This window comes from Capra hircus, chromosome 19, assembly GCF_001704415.2.
Source record: "Capra hircus breed San Clemente chromosome 19, ASM170441v1, whole genome shotgun sequence".
In the NCBI taxonomy this organism is placed as follows: domain Eukaryota; kingdom Metazoa; phylum Chordata; class Mammalia; order Artiodactyla; family Bovidae; genus Capra; species Capra hircus.
Window position 1 is genome coordinate 34,677,946 of NC_030826.1, and position 11,459 is coordinate 34,689,404.

The 11,459-nt window shown below is 51.8% G+C and overlaps 1 protein-coding gene across 11 annotated transcripts in view; it reads right to left on the minus strand.

The window, feature by feature from the left end:
• Nucleotides 1-11,254, minus strand: part of MPRIP (myosin phosphatase Rho interacting protein) — a 94,988-nt gene extending 83,734 nt beyond the window's left edge. For 6 of the 11 annotated variants that reach the window (XM_018064816.1, XM_018064814.1, XM_018064813.1 and 3 more), the window contains exon 1: nt 10,854-11,094. In XM_018064816.1, the coding sequence (XP_017920305.1) occupies nt 10,854-10,976 (123 nt within the window). In that variant the 5' untranslated portion in view covers nt 10,977-11,094. Of the gene's footprint in view, nt 1-10,853 lie in introns of all 11 variants that reach the window. The other 5 variants (XM_018064820.1, XM_018064817.1, XM_018064819.1 and 2 more) reach the window with 5 other exon arrangements.

The window sequence follows — 11,459 nt, forward strand, 5'->3', positions numbered from 1 at the left end:
CAATTCCATTTTGATGAAATATCTAGAATAGGTAAATCAGTAGGGACAGAAAGCAGACTGGTGGATGCTGAGGATGGGGGTGGGAAGTGGGATAAAGCTGCTCAGTATTAATGGATGTTCTTTTGGTGTGATGAGATGTTTACAGAGTGCTGGTGACTTTAGCATATCGTGACGAGATGTTTACATTAGAGTGCTGGTGACTTTAGCATATTGTGACTGTGCTAAATGCAAGTGAACTGAACCCTTTAAAATTATTAATTTTACATTTCATGAATTTTACCACAAAAAAACAAAAACTCACATACAGAGCTCACTGGATCCCAGGCCCTGAGATGGGAGGGCATGCAGCCGCCAGCCTGCTGGCCACCAACCCTCATTCCCCAGCTCAGCTTCCTGCTCACCCCTCTGCCCACACACATGCCCTGCAAGTCCAGTCCATGCCCAGGCCTCCTCCCTGGACTGCAGCAGCTGGAGGAAGAGGGGAAAGGAACACTTTAAAAAAAAACCCTTCTCTGTTTGGGCTTGACTAGGAGCCCGTGGCCACGGGATTTTTGGAACATGACGCCATTTGTGGCAAAGGGAGGAATGCCAGAGAATGCGTGGGACAAATTTTGGAGCCAATGGTTTTGCAGGAAAAAGTCACACCCTGTCCCTCAAAAAGCAGTGCTTCCTATAAAGTGACAGGTAGGACAGGAGAGTCTGATGAAAGGAAGTAAGGGAGAGACAGGAAATGTAACAAGTTCAGCCCAAGCCTCGCCTCCACTCCACCCTTCCCAACACACACACACTCTGGCAGGGCAGCTCCCAGACGCGAAGGGCCAGAGGCCACACAGGGCCAGAGATCTAAGGTCCAGAAGGCTGGCCTGAGCCCACTCAGGTCCGTTTGGGAACCCTGGGAGGAGGGTCCAGGTCAGACTGTCTGCACAAGTTCCAGGACCTCTTTCCATCTCAGTTTTCTTATCTCTCTAATTCATAAGGCTGCAGTGAATGTAAACGGTTAGCAGTGGCCGGAGCACACAGCAATAACTGTCAGCTCTGAATCCCACCACTGCCCCAGAAAATAATCCCAGAGCACATCAACTACTCCTCCAACTAAGTATAGAAAACCACACCAGAGACGGCTATGTGGCCAGTACGCTGGCTCCATTCCCAGGAAGAAAACCCAAGCTCACAAGTTTCCAGCAGGGAAGGGAGATGTAGGGATGAGAGTCAATGGGCTGTCTGCTGAGATGGCACCTGCCTGTTGACAAGCTAGACTGCAAACTCTCACAAGGAGCCACATCTGCTCATTTAGACCCCACGGAAGGGTGCCCTTGGCAGAAGGCTCTACCCCCTGGAAAAGTGTGTGATCCCTAGGATGTGGGGCGGGGGGGGAGGAAGCCAGAGGACCCCCTGCCAGCTGAGGGGAGTTATCAAAGCTGGGGACCCAAGGGCCTGGGCCAATCTCCTGCTCACTGCCCAGCGACTCAGTACTAGGCCCAGGCTGCTCTCTATGCTCCTCTGCCCTTTTCACCCAGGCCCAGTGCACGAGAGCTTGGATTCCCAGATAACTGCTCCCAGGAGCACCTGCAGGATAAGCAGCTTCTCTTAACCCTCTGCCACCTTGCTGATGGCAACTGAGACACTTCCACACAAAGTGACTTCTGAAATTGGGGCATGCCACTGCCATTCGACTAACCAGCTGCCCTTCCTGGGACTGGCAGTGTGCATTTCTCTGGGCTCGGCAGGTGCTCAGGGGTGGCTACTGCCCCGGCTGCTGGCCTCTGGAGCAGCCCACACCCTCCAGTGGTAGGTCCTAGCCCAGCGTACCTGGTCTCTCCAGTTTTGTCGTTGTTGTTTCTGCCACACAGAGCAGCATGTGGGATCTTAGGTCCTTGACTAAAGGGACAGAACCTGTGCCTCGTGCAATGGAAGCACAGAGTCTTAGCCACTGACCACCAGGGGAACCCTGCCTCTTCGCTTCTTATACTCTAAAAATTCTTAAAACTGGTTCACTCTTTATACTTGAATACGTTCTGAAAATCAAACCCCCACAAGCAAACGGACTATGGTCCTTCCAATCCCTAGGGGCTCATGTGGGGCAGCTGCTAAGTGGTGCCAAGCAGCTCACAAGAGAGGGGCAGCCTGGGCTTCTGTGGTGTGGGCACCAGGTAGACAGAAAGAGTTTGATGGCAGCCATGCTGCAGAATCTCATCACAGAGGCAGGTCCCCTCTCTGGGTCTCCACGTGCCCACCACACACTCAGGCATTTACAGAGCTGAGGCTTGCTCTTTCCTGCAACCCCCATCCTCACAGGCACCCAGACATGGGTCCTGTTGCAGCCCCCATTTTCAGAGGAGGGATGCAGACACTTAGACTCTGAGTAAGTTGCTTAAGCAGCATAAGACCCAAATCCAAGCTGAAAGCCCCCGTCCTCAACCCTCCCATTCCCTTACCCGAGCACGTGTGAACTAAAAGTGGGACTGTGTCAGATTTGTAGGTCAGAGCGGTCCCCAAGCAGAAGACCCGCCAGCTGAGGTAGAGAGGCTCTGAGAGTAGCACCCAGGGGACCTGGACTCTTTCTCTGGTTCACCTGGGACTCCCAGCAGCAGCTCCCCTGCCTGGCCCCTTGAGCTGCGCACCAGGACACTGGGAGGGGAGAGAACATGGAGTCTCCCTGTTCCAACAAGGGCTTTAGGATCTGGAGTCAAGGACACAACTACTTCCTGATTGGGAATCCCTCAGGGGAAAACAGTGATTCCCGTCCAAGGCTCACCAAAGGTATGGTCACTGCAACAGGCCAGCAGCCTGTCCAGGAGATGTGCAATACCACAACGCTGAGACTTTAGGACCTGCGAAATGCTCTGCCCTTCCCATGCCCCCCACCGACTAAGGAATCCAAGTCAGGGCAAGGCCCTGTCTCTGACAGAAAGGTTAACATTTGCTTTCAGACAGAGTGGGCAAACAGAACTCTGAAAACTCCACACTCGCCTTCCTGTGACCTAGGCTGAACCTCTCTGGGTCTCAGTGGCTCCATCTGCTAACGGGGACAATCCTTCACCTGCTTGAGGGTGGGTGGATCACCCAGCCCCTCAGGCCCCTTCTCCTCGGGGTAGGAATTAGAAGTCCATTAAACAGCTTCAACTTAGTTTGCAGACCTCGGCCTCCTACTGAAACCTTAACAGGTTAACAAGTCACAGTGGCCTTCCCAGGAGAAGGGAGGCCCGGCTCCTGGCCGCATATAAGCTGGCATGGGAACCAGGTGGAACACAGCCCATCCCTAGGCAGCTCAGTGACCTCAGGGCTGATCTAACCTAAGCCTGACTGGTTCTCCATGTCCCTGCCCCACAGGCGGCCATGCTGCCCCCAGCCCTGCTCGCCTTCCCAGCTGAAGACAGTGGAAAGAGGTCATGGTACTCACAACACCGGACCCAGGGCGACGCAGGCTCGGGAGGACTCCACAGGCCTGTCCACTCACCCTCACTGCAAGCTGCCCCCGCCATCCAGCACAGCACACACACCAAGCTGAGCAAGGGGAGGAAGGAGCCAGAAGGGTTACAGGCTCCAGGCAAGAATCAGGCTATGGTTTCATGTGAACTAGGATGACCCTGAGGAAACCAGCAAGTGGTTTGGAAGAGTCTAGTCCAGTCTCCAGAGACAAAATGCCAAGCTTCTGGCTCTTGCCCCCAAAGGAAATGAGAGCATCAGAGCAGTGGCGCTGGGCACTCGGGGGTCCCAGCCCAGGGCAGCTGTGAGAGAGCCCAGATCAGTCACAGAGCCCTCTGCTAAAATCAAAGGGAGATCTCAGGCAAAGTCTTCAAACCTGCCCCTTGTACGCTCAGAAACAAGCGGAGGTCCCACGTGTGGGAAACAAACAAACGGCTGAGAGGCCAAGCACCAACCGCGTGCCGCCCGAACCGTGTCACTTTTCCGGCTTCATACACGCTTCTGTACGAGACTCCTTTGAGTAAAAGGCTCCGCAATTTAAAGTTTGAAAACCGCTGACGTGGTTCAACCGTGTCGTCTCAGATGGGAAAGTGATGCTCAGAGAGTAAATTTTCAGGGATAAAGGAAGCCTGTTTTCTCAGATTAACTGCTTCGAAACCAGCCCCCAGCGCTTCGCACTGCCCCGTGTCCTGGCCGCCGCCCACAGCATGAGGATGGAGGCAACAGAAGCGCAGCTCCCTCTAGTCTCTCCTCCTTGGCTTAAGGCGCCTTTTTCAAGTCTAGATGGCAACTTGGTAACAACTTAAAGATAAGTATTCCAAGTCAAATTTATTTCAGCTAAACAGCATCAGGGTGCCAGTGATCTGGAGAGAGCCCAAACAAAGGCTGTTCCCCACAGCAGAGGCCCTTGGCATCCTTTCTGGAATATTAATTACCACAAAGGGATTCAGTAGCCTTCACAGGCCTGGTCAGTACTCTCCATCCATTCTGTTAGCGAACTTGACCACTCCTGAGAACAAAATGTGGGCAGTGGCTTTGGAGTTGGGAAACCGAGGCCAGGAGAACATAGGTGACCTTTCTGGGTCACCCTGCAATGTCTGTGCCAAGAATAGAACACAGGTCTTCCATTGTAGCCCTTCTGCGGGGCCAGGGAACAAGAACTCGGAAAGAAAGGTCAAGTGGCAGCTAGAATGCTGGGAAAAGCAGCTAGGATGCAGCTGCGGAGCACTAAGCAAACAGAGGGTGGTGCGGGGTGCAGGCACCCCACCTCCACGTGCCCCACCAAGCCACCCTAGGCTCTCACTCGCTCCCCACAGCATGTGTCTACTAAGCCCTGACCAGCCGGCACCCTGCTCTCCTCTGCCCTGCTGGGGCAGCAGGAACCAGAGCCCAGAGCTCTCAAATACAATGAAAGGAGTCACCCCCAAAAAAAGTGACTTTCAAAGAAAGAACCCCCTGAAGTTGGCAAAAACACACCATGAGGGGATGCAGATAAGAGTATCAATACCCAGCTGATAACTCTTTTTGTAGCTCCAGGACTCCGAACGCGAGCTGAGGAGAAAAAATCCACAGGCACAGCCTTCCCACCCTGGACTTCCCCGGAGGGTCTCAAGAACCCAGCTGTGGGCCAGGCCACTGCAGCCAGAGCCGCCCCACTCATCACTGTAGACAACAGCCACATGTGGCCACTGAGCACTTGGAATGAGGCTAGTCTGGACCAAAGGTGCTGTAAAGGTAAAAGTGCATATAACAGCATGTTTACATGTTGAAACAGTAATTAATGTTTTAGATACATTAGGTTAAATATAATTAAAATTAATCTCACTTGTTTCTTTTTACTTTGTGGCAACCAGAAAATTTTAAATTACGTATCTGGTTTGCATTACAGTTCTACCGGACAGGGCTGGTCTAATGGGGCGGGGGCAGGGGGTGAGGGGTGGCAGTTGAGTTGGGGGTTGGAAAGCTCTGTATGCTCACTCTAGAGACCAAATCTAGCCCACTGGTTACTTTTTCTTAAGGTCCCAAGACCAAGAATGGTTTTTACATTTTCAAATGGTTATATAAGTACATACCTAAATGCCTCAATTTTGCCTGTGGGCCTACAAAGCTGAAAATATTATCTGGCGCTTTAAGTAAGTATTTGCCAATCCCTAGACTCTGGAAACAAAATAATCAGATACTCACTCCAGAGACACTAGAAGCAGAAGGCAGGTTTAGGGTGGGTGTGTGTATGTGTGTGGCAGGTTTAGGGGTGTGTGTGTGGGTGTGGGTGTGGTGTGTGGGGGTGTGTGTGTGTGTGTGTGTGTGTGTGATTCTTGAACTTTTTTTATTGAGACAAAATTCACATCACATAAAATTAACCACTTTCAACAGAATAGTTCAGTGGCGTTTAGTACATTCATAGTGTTAGGGAAACAGCATCTCTGCCTAAGACATTTCATCACTCCAAAACAGAACCTTGATCAGGTTCTGTTCAAGGTTCTGTTCATCATCAGCAGGTGTGCCCTGTTCCCCTCTAACCAAAACCCTTGCAACCACTAATCTGCTTTCTGTCTCTACAGATTTACCTGTTCTGGACATTTCATATAAATGGAATCATACAGTGTTTGACCTTTTGTGTCTGACTCTTTCACTTAATATTAGTTTTTGAGGGTCAATCATGTTGTAGCACGTCTCATTACTTCATTCCTTTTTTATAACTGAATGATATTGTATTGTGTGGACAGACAATAATTTCTCTGTTCATCCACTGATGCATATTTGGGTTGGTGCTACTTTCAGCTATTGTAAATAGTGCTGTTAGAAACATAGGCATAAAACTGTTTGTTTGAATACCTGTTTCCAATTCTTTTGGGTATACGCTAGGAATGGAACTGCTGAGTCACGTGCTGATTCTTTTGAGGAACTGCCAAGCTGATTCCCAAAGCAACTGTACCATTTTACACTCCCAGAAACAATGCACGAGTGCTCCAACGTCGCCACATCTTCACCACACTGAACACTTTCCCTTTTTCTTCTACAGCCATCCTGGTGGGTATGAAGTGGTACCTCACTGCGGTTTCAATTTGCATTTCCCTAATAACGATATTAACCATTTTTCATGCGCTTGTTTGGTCATTTGTAAGGTCTGGGATTTCTGACACACCCTTTACCAAACTATCTACCAAGCTGAATAATCACAAATCTTCTAAAATGGGTGGGCATGAAATCTTTCCGTTGTTTCTGAGATAAATGTTAAGTCAAATAAAGAAGTTCCATACCCTGGAACATCTAAGAAAGTCACAGAACAAAGAGAAATGATGAACTGACTGGTGAAATGATTCACAAGGGGAGCAAGGCCTGGTCCACCCACCTCCATGTCTGGGACTGCTACCCCAATGCCCCAGAAGCCCCAGCACTGGAGGATGAGCTCAGCAAGGGCGGAATTAAGACTGAGGGGCTGAGGGAAGACACAGCAGGGCTGAAGAGCCGGGAAAGACCAAGACGAACCTCCTCTTTCTCCTGGAGAGAGACAACCCAGCCAAGGTCCCACCAACAAAACAGTGCTAGACCAGGGACTAAAACTGCAGTTTGGTGATTTCTTTCACAAAAAGCCATGCTTAATGGTGCACAAGTCAGTTGGAGAGGGAGACATCCAGCCAATGGCCACCAGGAACCCAGGCTTGGACGAGGACCTGGAAGCCAAGACCCCTGAGTTCCAGATCTGCTGCTCCCACTGACCAACAAGCCTCCCCCATCTCGTTTCACTCTACACAGCCTCGTGAGCTACTCCATTCATTCCTACGACATCAGAATTCCCACTGGGCCCCAACCCCTCCTCCAGCTCTAACCAACTACCTAAGTAGTGATTCCACCTAAGGACCACATTGGACCTCCACCTCCTTGAAGTCAAATTTACCGCTTTTTTAACTTGGGAATTCCCTACTCCCCCAAATTTACTCCAAATCTGCTATTCTCAACTGCCGTTAAAGGTACTTTTACCCAATCAGGTTTCCTCAATTCCCACCTCTGATCGACTGCCAATGTCTTGTTCCCAGTGTCAGCACTGACCTGGAGAAGACCTTTACGGACATTTACCTGGACTTCTTCAAAAGCATCTATTAGAGCTTCTGCCTTTAGCCAGAATTATTATCTTCCTACAACACAAACCCAATGGGTTAAAAAGCTAAGCACAGGTAATTCTCTGGAGGTCCAGTGGTTAGGACACCATGCTGCTTTCACTGCCAAGGGCCCAGGTTCGATCCCCTGTCAGAGAACTAAGATTCCCACAAGCCACAGAGTGTGGCCAAAAAAAACCACAAACAAAGTTACGCATAAAAATAATATTTGCTTACTTATATTAGAGAAAATATTAGAGGCTATTTTATAATGCTGGAAATAAAACCTTTATAAGCATGAGAGTAAAACTACAAACTATAAAGGAAAACATGGAAACCTAACTGCATTCATGTTTAAAACTACAATATAAAGGCTTCCCAGGTGGCTCAGAAGGTAAAGAATCTGCCCACAGTGTGGGAGACTTCTGTTCAATCCCTGTTCGGGAAGATTCCCTGGAGAAAAATATGGCAACCCATTCTAGTATTCTTGCCTGGAGAGTTCCATGGACAGAGGAGCCTGGCAGGCTACATATAGTCCTTGGGGTCACAGGGTCGGACACGACTGAGCGACTAAAGAGAAAACACTTTACATTCACTTAAACATAGTATATAACAGGTACTGCAACTGCTGAGCTTGCGTGCTGTAGAAGCCTGCACGCCACAAAACGACCCAGGTACCAAATTAATATCTAGAGTGGGAGTCAGCAAACCATGGCTCCAGGCCAATCCTCTCAACTGTCTGATTTTGTAAATAAAGTTTTACTGGAAACAGCCATACCCCTTAGGTTACATCTTGTCTACAGCAGCTTCACACAGCGGCATCTGTGGTACAGTGGTAGAGCTCCATAGTAGCCACAAAGGTCTATGACCCACAAGGCTGAAATATTTACTATCTGACCTTTTACAGAAAGTCTGTGGACTCCTGACCTAGAATATATACAGAACACTCCTACAACTCAATGGGATGAGGGGTTGGGGGGACTAACCTGATAGAGAAATGGGGAAGTAATATGAAAATCCACAAAAGAAGAAAGGATACCCAACAAATATTATTAAAAGAGGCTTAACCTCACTGGTAACTTGGGAATTATAGAACTAAATCATTTGATAATACCCAGTTGTGGCAATGATAAGATATACAATCTTTTCCGGAAGACAATTTTATGATTATCTGTAAAATATATATATATATATATATATATATATATATATTTAATGCATTTTATATCAATTCACTCATTCTATTTTTACAGATCTGCCCCCAGAGAAATACTTGCACTTTTGCGGGTGCAGACGCACACACACATACCCAAAAGCAGTTAGAAAGCTGTTCACTGAAGCATTCACTATCTATAACAACAAAACCAGTAAGGAACCTTGCTGCCCAGCAATAAGGTAATGGTTAAACTATGGTACATCCCTGACCATATAAAATGCAAAACAAGTTTGGTATACATGTATGACCATGAAAATGGCTACAAGATATCATCAAGGAGAGGGAAAAAAAATTATGTGGCAGAGCAAAAATGCACACAGTTTAGGTTAAAAAAGATTTTTTTTCACTGTACTTGACTGTGTGTATGCAGAGAAATGCATAGGAGAACAACTAACGGATAAACACCTTAAAGAGGAGGTAGCCTGGATGATCCTTGATCTATCTTCCAGCCTTGACGGTCTAAAATAAGCTCGGGGCGGGAGGGCCAACAGGAAGCAAGGACTTGGGGAAGACTGATGGGAACCGATTGGCTGAGGTTTCCTAATGGAGCCATGAGGATGGGGCGGGGGGTGGAGGGCCGGATGCAGGGAGCAGAAGCTAAGGCTGTTGGCAACGGCCCTGAGTCTCCCTCCTCTTTTCAAGAGCAGTTTCTTCCTGAAAGATCCCAGGAGGTAGAAGCCTGGCGTAATCCCTCCAGGCACAAATAACCCAATCATTTCAGAAACTACCATTCCACTTGTACCCGGGAGGGCCCAGGCCTATTTCAAAACCTACATACAGTTCAACTGTGAATACACTGCAAGAATAAGGTACTTTTAAATTTGCAACATCCACCCACGAATCCAATTAATAATCAGCATTTTAAAAAGATACATTTCAAATATGCAGATTTCATTCCAGTTCAACTAAGCTTAAGAATCAGAAAACAAGCCCTCTGAGGTGTAAACACCCAATTTAAACAGCTGCCTGGAATAACTAGAAAACTCTCAGAATAACCCTTGCCAAGGCCAGAAACTTTCTAAATTCAAGTTTACTATTCTTCAGGTTGATTCTTGTTTGTTTTTTAAGCTGTAAAAGGAAAAAGTTTACTAAGATATCACGCCGTTTTTCCTAACAGCCTGGTGAGGGAAGAGAGCCAGGGATTCCTGCTCCCAATTTATGGAGAAGGAAATGAAACTATACCAAGCAAACGGACTTGTTCAAGGTCACGCAGTTGCCAGTGACAGCAAGCCTAGAAGCTCGGGTCTCCTGAGTCCTGGTCCAGGACCCTCATCGTCACAGGAACTGCTTCCCCGGGAGAGAAGTCCCGGTGGAGAGAAGGGCATGTCCCTTAGAAGCCCACCCACCACCGGGACCACCACCGGGAAACGGGTCCTGAGGTCCTGACGCTCTGACTCTGCGGCCCCGGGTGTGGAGTCTCGGTAACGGGAGTCTTTTCCTGGCCGCTGGGGACGGCGGCGGGTCCCGTGCCGTCATCCCTGCCAGGCCACCCACTCTGCAGCGAGAGAAACGGCCCGCCCCGGCCACTCGAAAGCGGCGCGCCGATGGAAGCGGCCGCGACGAGGTCAGCTCCCAGCCCCACGCAGGGGGACCAAGGAGACCTCGAGGAGATGGGGGCCGGGGAGAGGCCGCGTGGGGGCCAGATGGCCCGGAAAGCGGGAGTGCTCGCGCCGGGCCGCAGAGCCCAGCTCCGGAGGCCGGCCGCCCCAGCAACCCCGCCCGGGCACGCGGGACGGCCCGGCGCCGCGCTGTGGGCGGGTTTCCGCCGACGAAGCCTGCGAAGCCCCCCGGGGACGAGGGACACTGCCGGGAGCGGCGACTCTGGGGGCGGGGAGGCCGCGAGCCCCTCCTGCCGGCGGCCCGGGGTCGCGCCCGGAGCGAGACCTGGACCCAGGCCGCCCCCGCCCGGAGCCACCGGCGAGAGATGAGTCGGGGGGGCCTGGGGGGCCGGGGGGGCGCGGAGCCGGACGGCCGCAAGCGGCCCCGCGCTTTGTTCCCGCGCTCGGCCGGGCGCCCCGAGCCGCCGAAACGCATGAGTCACCGGGCGGCGAGCGGAGGGCGCCGCTCGTCCCGCGGGCGCCGCTTTGTCCGCCCCGCCCGCGCCGGCCGCTCACCTGCGTCAGGTCTTCGTCGTTGAGCAGATGCGACTCGCGGGGCTTGAAGCAGTTCTGACACTTGCTCTTGTTGAAGATGTTGGCCTGGAATTTCCTGCACGGGTTCTCCTTGGCCGCCGACATGGCCGGGCGCGGGCTCAGGCCGGGCGCCGCCGCATCCCCGGCCGCCGCCTCCAGCCGCGCACGCAGGCCAGAGCCTCAGAGAGCGCGCGGCCCTCGCCGCCCGCCCGCGCCGCCGCCGCCCGCCGGCCCCGGGCCCATGGACGCGGCCTCGCGCGCCCGCTCCCGCTCCCACCGCCCCGCCGGTCCCCGCGCTCGGTGCCCGCGCAGCCCTCGGCGCCCGCGGCCGTAGCGAAGGGGAGCGGAGCGCCGGGCGCACTCCAGGGCGGCGGGCGCGCGCGAGGAGGCGACGGGCCAGCGCGCGGGGAGGGGCAGCGCGCGGGGTGGGCCCGCGTCCCGGCGCGATCGGCGCCTCGTCAGACCAATGGCAGCTCCACCTCCCGGCTAACAAAGAAACCTTCTAGCCAATGGGAGTCGGGGGAGGGACAGAAGGCGGCCTGGCGCAAGGTAACTTGTGTAGGCGGAGGAAGGAGGGGAGTCGTGGGG